This window comes from Mobula hypostoma, chromosome 8 (assembly GCF_963921235.1).
Source record: "Mobula hypostoma chromosome 8, sMobHyp1.1, whole genome shotgun sequence".
Taxonomy (NCBI): Eukaryota; Metazoa; Chordata; class Chondrichthyes; order Myliobatiformes; family Myliobatidae; genus Mobula; species Mobula hypostoma.
Window position 1 is genome coordinate 128166582 of NC_086104.1, and position 21699 is coordinate 128188280.

The 21699-nt window shown below is 46.7% G+C and overlaps 1 protein-coding gene across 1 annotated transcript in view; it reads right to left on the reverse strand.

The window, feature by feature from the left end:
• Window positions 1-21699, reverse strand: part of LOC134350926 (actin filament-associated protein 1-like 2) — a 154567-nt gene that overhangs the window by 83684 nt on the left and 49184 nt on the right. Inside the window, 3 exon segments of the mRNA XM_063056771.1 lie at window positions 9528-9616; window positions 9911-9994; window positions 15783-15932. Coding sequence (XP_062912841.1) covers window positions 9528-9616; window positions 9911-9994; window positions 15783-15932 — 323 coding nt within the window.

Consider the following 21699-nt stretch of genomic DNA (forward strand, 5'->3'; position numbering starts at 1 on the left):
GAGATATGTGGGGCACGTAGCTATCTGGAATGTGCAAAGAATGGAGAGATTTGGATATAGTACAGGCAGAAGGAATTAGTTTAGTTAGGCATTTAGTTACTAGTTTACAACAGGAATTCTGCAGATACTGGAAATTCAAGCAACACACATCAAAGTTCTGGAAATTCAAGAGTCCTGACGAACGGTCTCGGCCTGAAACGTCAACTGCACCTCTTCCTACAGATGCTGCCTGGCCTGCTGCGTTCACCAGCAACTTTGATGTGTGTTAGTTACTAGTTTAATTAGTTTGGTGCAACATGGTTGGTCAAAGAGCCTGTTCCTGTGTTAAACTGTTCTTTGTTCTAATCTGTGGAAACCTGCGCTCGCTTACACAAAGGTCCAAGACACAAGGGAACTTGTCCGAACACCTACGGCCAGGAAACAGACTACCCGCTGTAGCGAGGCACTCCTGTACACGGCTGAGACAGAAAATAATACCAAATGAATTGGTATTTCCGTATCAAGGACATGGTTATCCTTGAACAAGAGGCATCATGGGAGTCAGGACGCGGAAACGGGGCCCCGAGGCACCCTCACACTCTCTTGTTCTTCAGCTTCGTTTTTAATTCAGGTTCCCTGCAACTTCAGCATTGCGCTTTTCGGTCGCGGATCTTCGAGGGACCGTTCTGTTCCACGCACGAGAGCAGCCCTGTGTTCCAGATCCTGTCACTTCACTCCTCCGTCCCACTGCCTGATCCAACTCTGGTCCCCTCCACTACCCCAACAGCCTTAGGGGAGCGCGTGCCGTCAGGATGTGTGGCCCAACATCACACACAAACACCTCAGATGGTCAGCCTTCCTGTTTATGTCCAAGTGGACAGATTTTTTTTAGATTATGAAGACACACAGTCCTCTTTTATTGTCATTTAGTAATGCATGCATTAAGAAATGATACAATATTCCTCCGGTGTGATATCACAGAAACACAGGACAGACCAAGACTGAAAAACTGACAAAACTACATAATTGTAACATATAGTTACAACAGTGCAAGCAATACCGTAACTTGATGAAGAACAGGCCATGGGCACGGTAAAAAAAAGTTCAAAGTCTCTCGAAAGTCCCACACCTCACGCAGACGGGAGAAGGAAGAAAACTCTCCCTGCCATGCCCGACCACAGTCCGACTCAAGGGTGAGTTACTGTTCTGGATGTATGATCATACAGACTTCTGATTTGATGTACTGCGTGATCATACACCCAGAACAGTAACTCACCCTTGTGTCCTAGCACAGAAACAGGCAACTCAGCCCATCATAGCCTTCAATGCTAACCCCAGTACCAACTTTGTACTTTGTAGTTTTCAATGCCTTGATCCAAGGTACAAAAGCCTAAAAAGCACATCCCACCAGGCTCAAGGAAAACTTCAACCCTGCTGTTGTAAGACCACTGAACCATCCCTAAGGTGGTCTCCTGACCCCGTAATGATCTTGCACCTTATTGCTTACCTACACTGCACTTTCCCTGTAGCTGTTACACTTTAATCTGCATTGTTACTGCTTCACCTTGCTCCACCTCACTGCCTAATGATCTGCTCTGTATGAACAGTTGGCAAGACAAGCTATTCACGGTATCGAGCTCGGTACATGTGATGGTAGTAAACCAGTTCCAATTCCACTCACAATTCAAACGCTCATCCTGACCGTTATAAGAGTAAGTGCTGTCACCACCCCCCAGGCAGTGCGATCAATTTTCTAGCCACTCTCCGGATGAAAGAATTCCTCTCTGGTTCCCCGCCGAGCCCGCTCACCCCTTCCCCAAAACCCACGCTTCCCAATTTCAGAAGCCTCTTTCCAGGGAGAGGTTTCCGACTATCTGTGTACACCTGTGGTCACAATACGCAATGTAGCTCAGCATTCAGAAAGGTGACATCCCAAAGACTGCTGGAAGACCCTTTATCTGGAAATGCAGCACTCTGGATAGGAGACCACACAGGTCATCAGCCGAGGCTCCTCGGCCCATTATGAGCCATGCCTTTGAACAGCAGCCAGAATGACCCTTCAGTGCATGGATCACAGAACCTTTCACGAAAAGACTGCCTTCTCAACATAGAACACAAGGGAGAACAGCACAGGAAACAGCTCTTTGACCCACGCTGTTGTGCCGAACTAATTAAACTAGCGATTAAATGCCCAACTAAATGAATCCCTCACAACACGCTGGAGGAACTCAGCAGGTCGGGCAGCATCCGTGGAAAAGATCGGTTGATGTTTCGGGCCGGAACGTCGACCGACCTTTTCCACGGATGCTGCCCGACCTGCTGAGTTCCTCCAGCGTGTTGTGAGCGTTGCTTTGATCCCAGCATCTGCAGATTATTTTGTGTAAATGAATCCCTTCTGCTGACACAATATCCATATCCCCTCCGTCCCCTGCACGTTCACGTGCCTCGCTAAGAGACTCTTCAGCATCCCTATCCCACCTGCCTCCAATACCCACCCCCAACCCCCCGACAGCACATTCCAGGCCCGCTTCACTCTCTGTATAAAAAAACTCGCCCCGCACATCTCCTCTGAACATTTAGCTCCACCCCAGTGCGCGCGTGCGCGTGTGTGTGCATATACTGTACGTGGTTGTGGTGTGCAGGCTGGCAACGTGTACGTGCCTTTACAGTTCGTACGCGGTGCCTGCGTGCGCCGTGCGGGTGTGCGCCAGGCGTGAGGTTATTGTGTCTGCGCAGTGACTCTGTGTGTGTGTGTTTGAGTGAGTGAGCGAGCGAGGGAGAACACATGTGCGGTGTGTGCTTCTTCCCCTCCACCCATCAGATCCGCGAACACTACCTCATTACTCGTTCGTTATCAGACTATTTATTTACTCAGTAATTGACAGTAATTTATACGTCTGTGCGCTGTACTGCTGCCACAAAACAAAAACTTTTGCATCATATAAAACAGTGCTAATTTGGATAACTTTTGAATGCCCATAGGCCTTGAAATCTCGTTGGGATTTCAGCTGTAGAGGTTCATCTCAGCTTCAGCACAACAGTTTGATTCCTCGGCAAAGGCTCTGGGAATCATCAAGGCACAGAAAGCTTCAGACCCAGTGTTCGGTGAATAAGTTGTGTACAGTAGGTACCTGACGGTTGGCATGAAAGAGATGGGCCAAATGGCCAGTATCTGCCCTGTATAACAAATGAGACTGGGAAATGAGTTGCAGTGACCTCATGCTTCCTGAATGGGGACCTCATCCTCCCAGATAAACAAAGGATTCCTCTGTGTTTAATGACAGAAAGGCTTCATTGACACAGAAAGATAGAAGGGCGCTGTGTTTCTGTGTTTCAATGATCTGCAGACTGACTTCATCATCTCTGCCATAATTCCAACACACAAAGGCTGATAACAGAAACACATGTTTACACCCTCCCAAAGCCTCATTGGAGAGGGCACAGAGTGGAGTGGATTAGAACAGGACGGCACAGGCTGTGACCTACTCCACTTGCTGGTTGTTGGACGCAGTGGCCCCGTGGGATGCAGACAGAAAGTGTTTCTGCATCAGCTCCCCATCATCAGTCTGGGCCAGAGTGACAGGGGCTTTCTGCTGCACCCGCGGGGGAAGGAGAATGGGAGGGGGATACGGAACGGGGGAAAGGGAATGGGGGAAGTGGAAAGAGGGAAAGGGAAGAGGGAAATGGGAAGTGGGGAAAAGGAAAGAGGGAAAAAGGGGAGAGAGGAGAAGGGAAAGGGGAAAGGGGAAAAGAGAAAGGGAAAGGGCCAATACGTGAATATACAAAGACTGCACTCTTTCCTTCAACCAGAATGCAGCCAACGTTGATGCATCACCTGGCCAACAGTTTCCTTTAATGGAATTTTTTTGCAATTCTTTGCATGTTCACATATAATGTTCAAGCATGTACTGTATAGTATATATATAAATCTCATTGGAATTTCATATATATTCACACATATATAGATAGGTAGATAGTTATACATTAGATATATCTATAACTCAAAATAAAATTTTGAGAATACCAAGCTTGTATGTGGCTGTCAGAATAAAAGGTAAAGATAACAGGTTTTGGGAATTTTGGTCTTCAAGAGATACTGAGCACTCATTAAATTAGAAAGAAATTGCTTTGCAGGTATAGGCAGGTAGGAACAAATGAGGTGTTGGTGCAGTATAAGAAATACAAGAGAACACTTAAGAAAGAAATCAGGAGGGCTAAAAGAAAGCATGAGGTTGTCCAGCAGACAAGGTGAAGGAGAATCCTAAGGGATTCTACAGATGTGTTAAGAGCAAAAGGATTGCAAGGGACAAGATTGGTCCTTTGGAAGATCAGAATGGTAATCCATGTGTGGAACCAAAGCAGATGGGGGAGATTATAAATATTTATTTTTTTGCATCTGTATTAGTCGGGAGATGGATACAGTGGCTATAGAAGTGAGGAAAAGCAACATCAACTTCATGGACCCTCGACAGATTACAGGAGGATGTGAGCAAACCAGGATGAATAAATCCCCAGGGCCTGACAAAGTGTTCCCTTGGACACTGTGGGAGGCAAGCGCAGAAATTGCCGGGGCCCTGGCAGAGATACTTAAATCATCCTTAGTGACAGGAGAGGTAGCGGAGGACTGGAGGAGAGCTGATGTTGTTGTGCTGTGCGGCAGCACAGTGGCCCTAGTGGTTAGCACAACGCTCTACAGTACAGACGACTTGGGTTCATTTCCCACCGCTGCCCGTAAGGAGTTTGCCCGTTCTTCCCGCGACCGTGCGGGTCAACTCTGGGTCCTCTAGTTTCCTCCCAGAGTCCAAAGATGTATCGGCCGGTAGGCCAATCAGTAATTGTGAAATTGTCCAGTGTTTAGGCTAGTATTGAATTGGGGGTTTGCTGGGCGGTGTGACTCAAAGGGCTAGAAAGGCCTACTCTGCATTTAATCCCAATAAATAAATAAAAATAAACCAGGAAATTATAGACCGGTGAGCCTGACATCAGCAGTGGGAAAATTATTGGAAGGTGCTCTCAGGGACCAGATATATGGGTGTTTGGATAGATATGGACTGATTAAGGATAGTCAGCATGGCTTTGTACATGGTGGGTCATGTCTAACTATTCTTATAGAGCTTTGCAAGGAAGTTGCCAAGAAAGTGGATGAAAGCAAGGCCGTGGATGTTGTCTACGTGGACTTTAGTAAAGCATTTGACAAGTTGTCGCCCTGGGAGTTCGGTCAAGATGATTCAGTCGCTTGGCATTCAAGGAATGGCAGGGGAAATGGATTAGACGTTGGCTTTGTGGATAAGACAGAGATGGTTATAGATGGCTGCCTCTCTGACTGGAGGCCTCTGTGTCCAGTGGACTGCCACAGGGATCGGTGCTGGGTCCGTTGTTGTTTGTCATCTGTATCAATGATCTGGATGACAATGTGGCTAACTGGATCAGCAAATTTGCAGGTGACACCAAGCTTGGGAGAGTAGTGGGCAGCGAGCAGGGTATCAGGACTTGCAGTGGGATCTGGACCAGCTGGAGAAATGGGATGAAAAATGGCAGATGAAACTTAATGCAGACAAGTGCGAGGAGTTGCACATGGGTCGGACCACCAGGCTGGGTCTTACACAGTGAACAGTTGGGCACTGAGGAGTGTGGGAGAACAAAGGGATCTGCGAATACAGGTCTGTCATTCATTGAAGGTGGTGTCACAGGTAGATAGGGTTGTAAGGAAAGTTTTTGACACATTGTCCTTCATAAATCAAAGTACTGAGTACAGGAGATGGGATGTTATATTGAGGTCGTCTAAGACATTGGTGAGGCCTAATTTGGAGTCTTGTGTGCAGTTTTGGTCACCCACCTACAGGAAAGATGTAAATAAGGTTGAAAGAGTACAGAGAAAACTTACAAGGCTGTTGCTGAGTCTGGAGGATCTGAGTTATAAGGAAAGGTTGAAAAGGTTAGGACTTTATTCCTTGGAACGTATAAGATTGAGAGGAGATTTGATAGAGGTATACAAAATTATGAGGGGTACAGATTGGATAAATGCGACAGGCATTTTCCACTGAGTTCAGGTGGGACTACAAGCAGAGGCCCTGGGTTAACGGTGAAAGGTTAAAAGTTTAAGGGGAACGTGAGGGGAAACGTCTTCAGTCAGATGGTCATGAGAGTGTGGAACGAGCTGTCAGCGCAAGTGGTGCATGTGAGCTCGATTTGAACATGTAAGGGGAGTTTGGATAGGTAATGGATAGTAGGGGTGTGGAGGGCTGTGGGTCCCAGTGCAGGTCGATGGGAGTAGGCAGTTTAAATGGTGCCACATAGGCTAGATGGGCTGAAGGGCCTGTTTTTGTGCTGTACTTTTCGATGACTTTATATATGAAAGAGCGTAATTCTCCAATCTATCTATCTTAATGGCTCCGTCTGTCTAAGTAGACAATGGATGTGCCCCTCCGGGCACAGACCTGGGCGATGAATATGGAGATCCTGGGCTGCCCAGACATCAAGATCCCCCTCTCTGCCTCGCGGATGTGGTCCAAAGGAATGCCAAGCAGTACATTTGGCATCAGCTTGGCTGCAGGAGCTGCCGGGAGGTGACGTGATACTCCTTAGCCTTCTCTTCTCCCGAAGATACCCACAAGGCAGTGTGATTGGTAACCCTGGATAGGGGCCCATACCGGGTACTGTCAGCCGGAGCCAGCTGAGCCCAGGACTCGTATAAGGCAGGGTCGTCATGCCCTGTAGTAGTGACATATGGAGCCACTACCCACTACCCTATACAGTATCTGTATCTGTATCTACATACACATATATATAATAGAAACAGAGCATATGTAATATGAGTTTTGAAAGAGCAGGTTGTCAGACAAGGATTACCTCTGTAGTCCAGCAGACTGATCTCTACCTTGCAGAGGGCAAGCAACAGCTCTCAGCACTTCCCCCTACCATCCCCAAACCCTGACCCCACTGGTGAAGAGCAGGCTGCCCTCCCCAGCACAGTTACAGATCTCCAAACACCAGGCGATCTCCCCTCCACAGCCTCAACGAGACAGCACCCCCAACACCACACTCATTTCTATCTCCTACCTTGATCCACAAACAGGTGGACCCATTGATTTCACCTGCTTTCGTATCGTACCCTGACTCAACTCTGTGTCCCCTTGTCCAGTTCCTTCCCAGCTAGCAAACCCCCTGCTTGACCCACTGGCCCAGGAGATGGTTTGTTGCTCCAGATTCCAGCATCTGTACTCTCCTGTGCCTCCAGGGCCTGGAGGGACATGGACCATGCGCAGGCAGATGGAATTAGTTTAAATTGGTACCGTGGTCAGTACAGACATTTCTGGCTGACGGGCCTGATCCCATGCTATACCGTTCTGTGATCCAGGTTCTACCTGGAGATGAAGTCCTACCAGAGAGTCAGTCTGCAGAGACTAAGGGCGTGGGTTTTTGATTGCAAACTCAGTCAGATAGTTTCTCTCGCTCAGCCCTGCACCGCGCCTTCAGCAGGTCAGAAGCAAATTAAATCCTGCCAGTCCCAAATTGTTCGAAGACTCAGTGCTATTGGTGACACCTCCCATCAACTGGCCAGTCAGAGAATGGACATCGTGCAAGAGGACGCACCCAGCTTGGCTGGGTCTGGGGCGCAGTTCCTCAGTTACCAGCCAAGGTGCTTTCTGGTTCCATGGCCACTGCCAGCAGGCAACATGCCGGCTGTAATACTTCACATTACTTTTGGCTGTCAGTTATATGACACAGAAGGGAATAGGCTGGCCCGTCAAGTCCATGCCAGCTCCTGGGAGTCAGAGAGGACAGTGGCCGGGCTACAGAGAGTCAGCTGCAGCTTCTGGATGGTACCAAGTTTGGTGACAGTGGCACCCCTCTGAAGAAAGGCCTCTGCGGATCAGGAGTTGGGTCCCTTATCTCAGGATTCCCTGTGCTTCGTACCAGCTGCATTTGGTTTTTGGCCGGTGGTGAGGTCCAGAACGTTGAGGGCTTAGTGAGGTTAGGGGCTCAGTTTGTCTCTTGCTGGAAGTGGTCATCGCCTGGCCCTTCAGTGTTGTGACTGTCTAGTCACGAGCTGTTTCACTTGGTGACAAGCTGCAGAGCTGAACATTGTGTAATAGGGTCACTGAAACACTACAACATAGAAACAGGCCCTTTGGCCCATCTAGTCCATGCTGACCTGCTTTTAGTCATAGTCATAGTCATACTTTATTGATCCCGGGGGAAATTGGTTTTCGTTACAGTTGCACCATAAATAATAAATAGTAATAAAACAATAAATAGTTAAATAGTAATATGTAAATTATGCCAGGAAATAAGTCCAGGACCAGCCTATTGGCTCAGGGTGTCTGACCCTCCAAGGGAGGAGTTGTAAAGTTTGATGGCCACAGGCAGGAATGACTTCCTATGACGCTTTGTCTTGCATCTCGGTGGAATGAGTCTCTGGCTGAATGTACTCCTGTGCCCAACCCAGTACATTATGTAGTGGATGGGAGACATTGTCCAAGATGGCATGCAACTTGGACAGCATCCTCTTTTCAGACACCACCGTGAGAGAGTCCAGTTCCATCCCCACAACATCACTGGCCTTACGAATGAGTTTGTTGATTCTGTTGGTGTCTGCTACCCTCAGCCTGGTCCCATCCACCTACATCCAGAGGAAATCCCTCCCATCCATGTACCTGCATCTACTACTTCCTTTTGCAGCTCATTCCACACTCTCAGCACCCTCAGAGCGAAGACATCCCCCTTCAGGCTCCTCTTAAATCTTTCCTCTTTCACCCTTAAGCTACGTCCTCGACTTCTAGCCTCACCCAACCCGAGGGGGAAAAGCCTGTTTGTTTTCATCCCGTCTGTACCCCTCAGAAGTGCTGACACCCTTGGTAATCATCAGCAGGCACCCCCACCTCTGACCTGAGTACACCAGGGCATCAGGCCAGGCTGCTCAAACTTTATAGTCGGGTTTCCAGCGTCCGCAGATTTTGATTTTCCCTCGCTGTTGAATTCAGGGTCACTTCCCCTTCCAGAACCGCCAACTGGAAGAAGCTAGTACTTCCTTCGTACCTAATCCAGCCCACGGAAAAGGAGAGAACCAGTGCTAGCTGCTGTACACGTCCACGGCTCCTCGCAGAGAGGACCTGTGCGGCAAAGCAAAGCCTACCCCCTGGCCAGGAAGCGTAAGGAGCCGGCGTGACCCTACCAGACCTCTGCATACCCTGTCATACAAAGAGTTCAGAGAAGGTTCGGTCACTGGGCCCTGGGATTTGCAGCTCCCCTGTCTACAGTACTGCCAACACATGAAACACCAGGTAAAGATGGGTATCAGTGTCAACTCGTAAAACACCATCACTATCAGTGCCGAAAAAACCCGCTTCGAAGTTCCCAGCCTGCAGCCATTCTCGGCAGACGTCCCCCACACCAAGGAAATGGGCTCCCGTCTAATCTCCTCATGGTACGTTTTCTGCTTCCCTTCCCTCCCTCATCCGCAGCCCACCTCTCGTTTGCATGGGATTCAGCAACTCAGCCCTCGCACCCAACCTCCAATTGAACCTCAAACTGAACTTTGACCTTACCACTTTCATTTGAAACTCATCCGTCACCAGGTAGCTGGACGGGACGTCTTCCAGATCCTCGATGATTTCCAACACGTTCCGGACCTTTGCTGTGGGACGACAGGATTGTTAAGGACCATCGAGGACCTAACCAACACCACCAAACGTGGAGAAGGGTGAATGAGGGGGTTGCGGGGACAGATCGGAAGGAGGCGAAGAGGTAACTCATTCCTGCTTGACAGCAGGGCAGGCTTCCTGCGTTTGAAACACAAGTTCTTAACATGCATCATCATGGGCCAAGGGGAGGTGGGGACTGCTCGCACTCTCTTGGGACCAACCCTGTGTCTCAGTGGGTTTAACGAACAATCATTAAGAGGTCTGTACTGAATGGGAATATCACTCACCATTCTCCTGAAGCTGTGTTTCCCAGCGATTCTCTGTCGGTGTGACACAGCTCATGAACATGTAGTCAGCATCCTCAGCTGCAACTGAATTGGCACAGGTCTTGTTAGTCCATTAGCACGGTTGGGCGGCATTTATAAGGGGCACTCGTAAACGATTTCCTCCTCAAAGTTTCACCTTCCAAGTATCCCAGTGGGCAATGCTTCTAAGGCGGGAGGGGGAAAGTTCAAAGGACATTTAGTGGGCAGTTTTTTTTTGACACAGAGAGTGGTGGGTGCCCAGAAAAAGTTGCCGAGGCGGTGGTGGAAACAGACACAATGGTGGTATTTGAGAGGCATTTAGACAGGAGGGATACAGATTACATGCAGATGGTGTCATGGTGTCATGGTTAGCACAACGTGAGCCAAAAGGCCTGTACCTGTGCTGCTCTATGTTCTACAAGCTTGGAATTAGTGGCTGTACGTGATGCAGATGGGCTCCTCCGGACTCTTGAAGGGCCTGACAGGACCCGTGACCCACAACCTGGCGATGGTGGGAGGAGGTGGCCCTGGAGATGCCAGATGCACTGTTGTCAACTTCCAAAATTGTACCGACCCTAGATTGGGGGTGAAGCACGTCCAGACCAGGAGGGAGCGAGGCTACAGGGAACCACAGTCCAGTCGACTGCTGGTGTGAGGATTTGCCCTCAGAGAAACGCTAACATAGGCTGAGCCAACCGCAGTGGGATTGGGCAGCCAACAACAGTTTACGGAAGAAAAGATTGAGAATTCCATTAAGTTTTTAGGGCTGTACTAGCACGATAAATTAAAGTGGTGTATTTGGACTTCTAGAAAGCCAACATGAGAGGTTATTAATCAAATTCAGTCAAGTACAGTTGCATACTGGTGGCGGACAGAGTGCAGAGTGGGGAAGAAAGGAACATTTTGAGTCGAGACCCTTGGTCCGTTTCTGTGGATGCTCCTGATCTGCTGAGTTCCTCCGGCATTTTGTGTGTGTTGCCTGAGAAAGGTAAGTCCTCGGGATACACCCCAGATTACTGCAGGGAGCAAGAGAGGTCATTGCTGTGCCTTCGGCAATGAATTTCACGTCCTCACTCGCTACGGTAGTACAAGATGATTGGAGGGTGGCAGATGTTACTCCTTTGCTCAAGAAAGGGAGTAGGGATAATCCTGGGAATTACAGATCAGTGAATCTTACTACAGTGGTTGGCAAATTATTGGAGAGGTTTCTTAGACATAGGATTTACAAGCTTTTGGAGAATCATAATCTGATTAGGGGTAGTCAACAGGGCTTTGTGTGGTGCAAGTTATGCCTCACGAGCCTGACTGAATTCTTTGAGGATGTAACAAAGCACATTGATGAAGGTAGAGCAGTGGATGTCGTGAATATGGAGTTTACTAAAGCGTTTCATTAGGTTCATTCAGAAAGTCAAGAGGTATGGGATCTAGGAAAACCTGGCTGTGTGGTTTTAGAATTGGCTTGCCCATACAAGGCAGAGGATGGGAGCAGGTAGAGCCTGGAGGTTGGTGGCCAGTGATGTCCCACAGGAATCTGTCCTGGGACCCCTGCTCTTTGTGATTTTTATAAATGCCTTGGATGAGGAAACGGCAGGGTGGGTTAATAAGTTTTCAGATGACATGAAAGTTAGTGGGGAGGTGGACAGTGTAGGTGTTTGTCGTAGATAACAATGGGACATTGACAGGATGCAGAGCTGGAATGAGAAGCTTCAGATGGAGTCCAACCCGGAGAAGTTTGAAGCGATCCACTTTGGAAGGCTGAATTTGAAAGAGTAATACAGGGTTAGTGGTGTGATTCTAAACAGTGTGGTGGAACAGAGGGGTCTTGGGGTCCATATCCACACATTCTCAAAAGTTGCCACATAATATGACAGGATGGTTATAAGCAATGTTCCCTCTAATTTTTAGTAGTCAGTGTGTGCAAAAATCTTATGTTGTGCAAATTTTTTTTCCTGTGACAAAAGTATGTGTGCACTGAATGCACACGTGGAAAGGTTTATGTAGGTTTACAAAATATTTGACATAAAACTGCACAGAATAACAACAAAATAACATACATATTTAAATCACTCAGTTATTTTTTCTCTCTCCTGTCTTTGGCATTTACCCATTCTTTGTAAACTCTATCTAGACTAATAGAACCGCCATCCAATTGATAGCTTTTGATTCTCATGAACATATCCAAATGACATTCACCTAAACGGTTTCTCAGCTTGTCTTTGAGTTGATTCATTAGGCTAATAACCTCGCTCACAGTCTGCACTAGATGCAAGAAAGGTTCCCCCAATGTCCATCAACTGTGCAAGGTCGCAAAACTGTTCATTTTGAAGTACAAATGCCACCATTTGAGCAAAGTTTGAAATCAGTTTGGATTTAATTTTTTCTTGCATGGAAAATTTGAAATCATTAAGCTAACTATTACAGTATTTTCAGCTAGAAAATCATGATATTTTAGACATAAGGCATTAACTTGTTCATTGCCAAATGTGAAGTCACAATCTGCAATTGCGGAGAAATGAAAAGTTGACCATTCTTGTACATCATCTTCAGGAAACCTTTCTTCTAAATGAACACAAAGACTACTTATAAAAGTCAACAGCGAACTTGTATCTACTGTGACGTTTTCTTCACGTTGTTGGCTTAGCAAAACTTTAACTTCGTCACTCCATGAAATATTGTCTCCCAGATACTGCTTTCTTAGTTGTTAATTTTGCCTCGCGCAAAATGAATCAATCGGTGTCAGGCCACTCTTTTGCAGAATCTTGCACAGTGCAGCCAGTTCATCAAAGACATCACTTAAAACCTGTAAAGCTACTTTGTATGTGATGTTCATCAATTTCTTGTAACAGTATTTAGCCACAGGGTCATCTGAGTGATCTTTCTCAATAAAAACTTAGTAAGCTACCTACAGGATTTGAAACAGATCTTTGTAAACTTTACGATATGAACACTGTCCGCCAAAGATGGCTGCCACCGTGATGCAGCTGTACAAGCCAGAACAGGAAAGGTAAGGTGACGTAAATTAGTGACGTGCATTGTGGTGTTTGAAAAACCGACTAACTAGTTAACAGGAACATTTAGCTAAAAGATTATTTTCAATAAGTATAATTATTAATTACTACATTATTTTAGGTAACTAATCTTTTGTGCGCACATTAATTTCCTTTGTGAGCTGGTTGAAAAACGTGTGCGCACACACACGTGCACAGCTTAGCGGGAACATAGGTTATAAGGTGCATGGTATGTTAGCCTTCATTAGTCGGGGGGTTGAATTCAAGAGCCACGAGGTAACGCTGCAGTTCTATATCAATACGAATGTCAAGAATCTGTCTCATTGAACAGGACGTCCACTCAGAGTCTGAACAGCGGGATAGAATCTGTCCTTCGAGTTTCTACCCTTGGGTAGTGTGTTCCATCTTGGTCGCCTCATTAAAGGATGTAGGAAGTTTTAGAGAGGGTGCAGAGGAGATTTACGAGGATTAGAGAGTGTGCCCTATGAGGATAGGTTGAGTGAGCGGGAGCTTTTTTCTTCGGAGTGGTGGAAGATAAGGAGCAACTTGATGAAGGTGTACAAGATGTTAAGAGGCATAGATCGACTGTATAGCCAGAGACATTTTTCCAGGACAAGGGGCAACTTCTTCACTCAGAGGGCCGTGAGAGGGTGGAATAAGCTGCCAGCACAGGTGATACATGCAAGCTCGATTTCAACGTTTAAGAGAAATTCGGATAGGTACATGGAGGATTATGATCCCGGTGCAGGTCAATGGGAGTAGGCAACTTTAATGGTTCGGCACAGACTAGATGGGCCAAAGGGCCTGTTTCTGAGCTGTACTTTTCAATAACTCTATGATTCTAGGTGGTATAATTTTAAGATGACTAGAGGGAAGTATGGGGGGGGGGTGAGGTGAAGGATGTCAGAGGTGAGTTTTTAATACACTGAGAGTGTGATGCACAGAATGCCCTGTCATGGGGTGGTGTAGAGGCTGATATATTAGGGACAATTAAGAAACTGTTAGATAAGCACAAGGATGATAGAAAATTGGAGGGTTATGTAGGAAAGAAGGGTTAGATTGATCTTAGAGTAGGTTAAATGGTTGGCAAAAAATTGTGGGTTGACCGTGCTGTACTGTTCTATGTCCTTAATAACAATGCAGAATAAAGTGTACAAGCTACCAGAAAAGTGCAGTGCAGATAAAATGCTAAAATGGAAGATCATAATGAGGTAGATTGTGAGGTCAAGAGTCCATCTTATTGTACAAGAAATCCGTTCAAGAGTCTGGTAGCAGTTTTATAGAAATTGTCCTTGAACTTGGTGATAGATGCTTTCAGACTTGTGGTCTTCTGCCCAGTGGGGGAGGGGAGAAGTCGGAGGGTCTGGGTGCGGTCTTTGGTTACATTGGCGGCTTTACTGAGGCAATGAAATGGGAAAGCAGAGTTGGTTGCTGTGATCTGCTCTGCAGTTTCTTGTGACCGTGGGCAGAACAGTGATACCAAGCTGTGACGTGTCAGGACAGAATGCTTTTCACGGCGCATTGGCGTTCCCTTTCAGGAAGGTACTGCCCCTTTCAGGAGGGTGGGCAGTGATGTGGGAGCAACTGCCAGGCCGTCCGCTTCAATGTCAAAAACAGAGTCGGAATATTTTTCAATGCTAAGGATGCACCGGTGCTGGGAGAGACCTGAGTTCTAGACATGAACCACTGAACGTCCGTGGTTAGAAGGTAAATGGAATAATTGCCTAAAACAAAAGTACTATCATACAAGACAAAAGAACCTTTACCATTATTGCGAAAGGTCCTGGGGACATTGCACCCCGAGTGTGGTAACTTACTTATCCCAATACCAGAAATCATTCAGCCCATCAATGCGTGAGGAAATCCCATTCATTCCCATTCCACCCCCCCCCTCCTTTCCCTGTGGCTCTCCATCTCCCCTGCTCACGAATTCCACCTCAACCAGGCAGCTTCCAGAACACGATGGGGGTTGTGAACAGGTCAGGCCTCCCTCATGCAATTCTCTCAATACAGATCGATTCCTCGGATTGGGAGCTTGCCAAAGACGGGACATTAATCCAGCTAGGCTGAGACACCCCGCAATCCAGAGAATGAGGGATGATTCTGTTGAAGTTACAAAAGTCCTCAGGACTGATGATCAAGTTTTTGACCTGAGACTTTAATTATCTTCCTCTCTCCACAGATACTGCTTGACCTTTGCAGCATTTTTCCCTTTTATTTTAAATTTCCAGGTTTTTGAAAAATTCTTAAAGAGTTTGGCAGTATATATATATATATGAGACTGTCATTTCCACAGGCTGGGGTCAAAGTTTGGAGGTAAGGGGTCAGCCAATCAGGATTGAGGTGAGAAGAAATGGCCTCACATAGAGGGCCCGGGTCTTGGGATCACCAACCCCGAACAGTTTACTGAGGGGCCCCCATACAGAGGTGATTTTGAGAATTAATAGATTTGGGATTGGAGTAAGGGAATGGGGCTGAGGTGACAGCTCAGATGAAGGCTGCAGCAGACAGGACAAACAGAAGGGCCCGGACATACTTTAAATGTGTGTTGTTCCGCCAGTCAGGGGGGATCCTGAGGCAACTGAAGGTTAATTAGCAGGTGGCACTGAGGAAGCAGATATGGGGGCTCCTGGTTCATTTGTAATGTCTCTTTGTGTAACTGCAGCTCCCCAGCGAGCACGCCACCTTCAGGGTCCCACTGTTCGATGGTTAACATGCTAAACCAGAGACCCACCCATAACCAACCACAAGCCAACTCAGACCCAAGGTCCCCGAAAAATGATGAAAACAAAGGGGTGAGGATCCGGAGACCCCTGACCACACAGTCACCCAGGAACAATACTCACTGGAGCCGGAGCGTTCTGTGCACGGACTTCTGTTCAGTTCCTGAAGCAATTCAGCCACAGACTCCTTCTTCGACTCCGCGACACAACTCAGGCTTTCTGTCTCCAGCACTTTGAGGAACGAATGCAGCTCTGAGAAAAGCCGGGCCAGATCTGTGGTGGGAGAGAGAGAGAGAGATCAAACTCTTCATCACTTGGTAGAGTTACTGCTTTACTGGAGTTGTTGTCGGGAAGGGCGTACAACCCTCAAACACACATTCCATTCAAGGAAGTCAAAGTACAATTGCAGACCATAATGGGGCCCTAACAGGGCACAATCCTCCTCAAACCTTTCATTCTTTATTGCCCTGTGGACCAGATCCCTGAAGCAACTGCCTGATCTCCATCGTAACGGAGTTTGGGAGGATTTCTGCCGCTTGCCTTACCTTTCAGCCATCAGTGGTACCTTCTGCTTTCCTCTCCGATACATCAAACCCCGACTGCCAAGGATGGTGGGCCTTCCCGAGCTTCAGAAGCCTCAGCTAAACTCAGACATCCCACCTCTCCTGGAAATGCCGGGAGTCTCCCACATATTAATAGTGGCTCCCTGATGCCCGCAAGTTATATACAATGCCCCGGAAATCAATTTTTTTGAGAGCGAGTGAGAGAGCACGAGAGCGAGAGAGAGAGCGAGAGACAGCGACAGAGCGAGAGAGGGAGAGAGTGAGAGAGAGAGCAAGAGAGAAAGAGAGAGAGAGAGAGAGAGAGAGCAAGCAAGAGAGAACGCGAGAGTGACCACAAGAGAGAGAGAGCGCCATGGCAGAGTGTTCCAAAAAAAGAAAATATAAAACGTACGTCACCCCAGACTACACTAAAGTGTACCCCTGCCTAATAGGGGTCAAAAATAATGACAGTGTTGCTCGCTGCACTGTTTGCAACAGTGACTTTTCTATTGCCCATGGTGGGTTAAGACTGTAAAAGACATGTTGAGGTGAGTTTAACAGGTGTCATTCGTTCACTAGCATAGCTAACGTTATTTAAACTAGCTGGCTAGCTGCTAAGGAGCTACTCTATTGCAGACATCCCACCTCTCCCGGAAGTTCCGGGAGTCTCCCGCAAATTGATGGTGCTACCTCCCTGAAATGAGTTTTTGCAGGGTGGGATGTCTGGCTAAACTTCCCCACCCCTCTCTCCTGCCTCAGATTTACCATGCTGGTCACAGATGCTAAAATCCTTTCAGGTGTCACCTTGAAACATCCCGTTGAGCAGCTCGGGGTATTCTGGAGTTAAAAATATAGAGAATAGAAACAGGCCCTTGGTTCAACCTCTGTGCTGATCAGCAGTCTCCCATGACACCAATCTTACATCAGTCTCATCTCCTTCCTGTACTCATCAGCTCTCTCCAGCCATCCCCTCACCTACATATCCGGGTAATTAACTCACCAACACGCACGTATGCGGGACGTGGGTGGAATCGGAAGCACCTGAGGAACAATGTTCCCCCTAAGGTGTGCGCACACACACGTCTCTTGCTACAAGCACACAAAGGAATTTAAACTGCGCACGGAAGGTTGTCGCCCTCTACCACGTTGGCCTGTTAAGTATATTTCACGATCGTACACAATCACGTCTCCTTTTCTGATTGTTGACGCGGATGCTGTTGACAACGTGGAGTTTGCGATATTTATCTGCAGATTTTAAAACTGACTTATTTATACTGTTTTTACTGAAGAAGTTATTGATTCACTATGTCGAATTCCAAAGAAGCAAAGGGCGTGAAGTGCTAAAGAACTGCTGGTTCATTTAAAGCAGAATGGCTTAATGAAACAGTAGAAACCTCTACACCGAAAGCTCGTGAGGTCAGGAACGTGCAGCTACGAGAAATATTTCTGTACAATACAGAAACTGGTGTTACCTGTGTGTATTGTCACGATGCAAAAGTTGCTGGAGAACTTGCAAAGGGAAGAAGTGGAGTGATATTTGGAAATTTGACTTTTTAAAACATCATTTAGCAAGCAAATCACATATGGACGGTGTGCAAAAGCTCTGGTGAGAAAATCCTTCATTACTTGCTACAGGCCTGCTACGTATGTTTTGTGAGAGTGCAGATGAATGAGAGCGAAAACGATCAGACCCAGAGGAGATCAAAGTTCTTATTTGCAGTGTTTTGCGAGCTGTTATAATGAGTACCACTAGGTATAAAATTCAGAGCGCACATGTTGTCGTGACTGGGCAAAAAACTGCACAGCGCAAGATGTTTGCACACACTGGTCATTGCAGATTAGAGGGAACATTGATGAGGAGCTCATGCAGTCACAAGAAAAATGTGCAAACTCCATGTAGACATCGGGCAAGGTTGAGATCGAACCCAGGTCGCTGGAGCAGTGAGGCAGGGGGTAGTTGAAGAGAATAATTCTTGCAAGAGTCATGGTGCAAAATTATTCTGAGTGGAACTGCTAGAGTTCCCCAGCTCGGGGGTGGCGGGGGGGGGGGACCCGGCTCAGGGTCGGGAGGGGGTGGGGTGCAGACATCAGGAGGAAGGGACAAACAAGGAAAATAAGTCACAGGATAGGAGCGATGTGCAGGTGGACCCGCACACAAGAGCACTGTCCTTCTGACGAGGCATGTGAGATCCCCCGATTGTGGCACATCACAGTGAGGGTCTTGTCCCATTCATTCACAGCCCGAAGAAGTGGCTACGCTGTGAAAATGAATGTGCTGTACTTGCTGTGAGAGTGAATGGTTGGTTCAGAGCTGAATGAAGCAGTCTATAAACACTTTATCTCCCGGCGCCCGTCACAAAGCTGCTCCTTGTTACTATCGATCAGATCTGAATCTCCTTGTGTTTGGGGACATCGCTCCCTATTTTCGTAGAACATAACAGCACAGTACAGACCCCTCGGGTCATGATGCTGTGCTGCCCTTTTAAACTACTCTGAGGTCAATCTAACCCTTCCCTCCTACTTAGCCCTCCACGTTTTTCTAGCCTGAGAGTTCCTTAAATGCCTTTAATGTGTCTCCCTCTACCAATTCCGCCGGCAGGCCGCTCCACACACACACCACTCTCAGTGTAAAAATCTTATCTCCGACATCCCCTATACTTTCCTCCAAACACCTCCCCTCACATTAGCCACTTCCGTCCTGGGAAAAAGTCTCGGCCTGTCCACTCGATCTGTGCCTCTTACCATCTTGTACAGCTCCATCAAGTCACATCTCATCCTCCTTCACTCCAAGAGAAGAACCCCAGCTCAACCTACCTTCACAAGTCTCGCTCTCTAGTCCATGCAGCGTCCTGGTAGATCTCCCCTCAAGCTTCCATAGCCTTTTTATAACGAGGCGACCAGAACTGAACATAATACTCCAAGCGTGGTCTAACCAGGGCTTCATCGAGCTACAACATTGTCTCACGGCTCCTGAACTCAAGCCCCTGACTAAGGAAGGTCAACATACCATACAGCTTCCTAACAGTTTTATCAACCTGCACTACAACTTTGAGGGAACTATGTGAAACCTGAGATCCCTCTGTTGCTCCACACCATTAAGAATCCTGCCATTAACCCTATATTTTGCCTTAAAATTCAACATTCCAAAACGGATCACTTTACACTTTTTCCACGATGAACTCCACCTGCCTCTTCTCGGCCCAGCTCCGTATCTCCCTACTCCCTTCTTGAACAAAGGAATCACAGCTGTCACCCTCCAATTATCTGGTACTGGCCAGTGAGTTTACAAAGATCACCGCCAAAGGCACAGCAATCTCTGCTCTTCCTTCCCGTAGTAACCTGTAGCATATCCCTTCCAGCCCCCAGCACTTACCTGTCATCTTGTTTTTCAAGAGTCCCAACACATCCTCATTAACATCAACATCTAGCATATCCTCATAAATGTCAAGGTCCCTTTCACTGGCGAATACTGAAGCAAAGCAGGCATTAAGGGCCCTCCCCACCTCCTCTGACTCCAGGCAAGTTTCCTCTACTGTCTCTGATTGGTCCTATCTTCATTCTAGCTATCTACCTGTTCCCCAACTACAGTGGCATGCAAAAGTTTGAGCACCCCTGGTCAAAATGTCTGTTACTGTGAATAGTTAAGTGAGTAGAAGATGAACTGATCTCCAAAAGTCATAAAGTTAAAGATGAAACATTCTTTTCAACATTTTAAGCAAGATTAGTGTATTATTTTTGTTTTGTACAATTTTAGAGTGAAAAAGAAGGAAAGGAGCACCATGCAAAAGTTTGGGCACCCCAAGAGATTTGAGCTCTCAGATAACTCTTACCAAGGTCTCAGACCTTAATTAGCTTGTTAGGGTTATGGCTTGTTCACAGTCATCATTAGGAAAGGCCAGGTGATGCAAATTTCAAAGCTTTATAAATACCCTGACTCCTCAGACCTTGTCCTAACAATCAGCAGCCATGGGCTCCTCTAAGCAGCTGCCTAGCTCTCTGAAAATTAAAATAAATGATGCCCACAAAGCAGGAGAAGGCAATAAGAAGATAGCAAAGCATTTTCAGGTAACCATTTCCTCAGTTCGTAATGTAATTAAGAAATGGCAGTTAACAGGAACGGTGGAGGTCAAGTTGAGGTCTAGAAGATCAAGAAAACTTTCCGAGAGAACTGCTTGTGGGATTGCTAGAAAGGCAAATCAAAACCCCGTTTGACTGCAAAAGACCATCAGGAAGATTCAGCAGACTCTGGAGTGGTGGAGAACTGTTTTACTGTGCAGTGACACCTGCACAAATGTGACCTTCATGGAAGAGTCATCAGGAGAAAACCTTTCCTGCGTCCTCACCACAAAATTCAGCGTCAGAAGTTTGCAAAGGAACATCTAAACAAGTCTGATGCATTTTGGAAACAAGTCCTGTGGGCTGATGAAGTTAAAGTAGAACTTTTTGGCCGCAATGAGCAAAGGTATGTTTGGAGAAAAAAGGGTGAAGAATTTCATGAAAAGAACCCCTCTCCAACTGTTAAGCACAGGGGTGGATCGATCATGATTTGGGCTTGTGTTGCAGCCAGTGGCACGGGGAACATTTACTGGTAGAAGGAAGAATGAATTCAATTAAATACCAGCAAATTCTGGAAGCAAACATCACACCGTCTGTAAAAAAGCCAAAGATGAAAAGAGGATGGCTTCTACAACAGGATAATGATCCTAAACACACCTCAAAATCCACAATGGACTACCTCAAGAGGCGCAAGCTGAAGGTTTTGCCACGGCCCTCACAGTCCCCTGACCTAAAAATCATCGAGAATCTGTGGATAGACCTCAAAAGAGCAGTGCATGCAAGACAGCCCAAGAATCTCACAAAACTAGAAGCCTTTTGCAAGGAAGAATGGGTGAAAATCCCCCAAACAAGAATTGCAAGACTCTTAGCTGGCTACAGAAAGCATTTACAAGCTGTGATACTTGCCAAAGGGGGTGTTACTAAGTACTGATCATGCAGGGTGCCCAAACTTTTGCTTCAGGCCCTTTTCCTTTTTTGTTATTTTGAAACTGTAAAAGATGGAAATAAAAAAAAGTAATCTTGCTTAAAATATTAAAGAAATGTGTCATCTTTAACTTTATGCCTTTTGGAAATCAGGTCATCTTTTACTCACTTAGCTATTCACAGTAACAGAAATTTTGACCAGGGGTGCCCAAACTTTTGCATGTCACTGTATATGTAAAACGCCTTGGGGATTTCCTTAATCCAATTTGCAAGGCTTTCTCATGTAGCCCTTCCAGCTTTGTTTTCCTTGTTTTGTAAATGGTAGATTAACTCCATTAAGGAGTATCCTGATGATAAATTCAACAAATAGGCTGCAAAGCTTCCCACTGGGTTCTCTGAAGCAAAGCGCTGACACAAACAGAGGTTAAACTTTCAAAGGGTCACTATTGGGAAAGACCTGCAGCTGGCTCTCTCCATCCAAACAGCGGACTAATTAGTTCGTAAAACAGTCAAGTTAT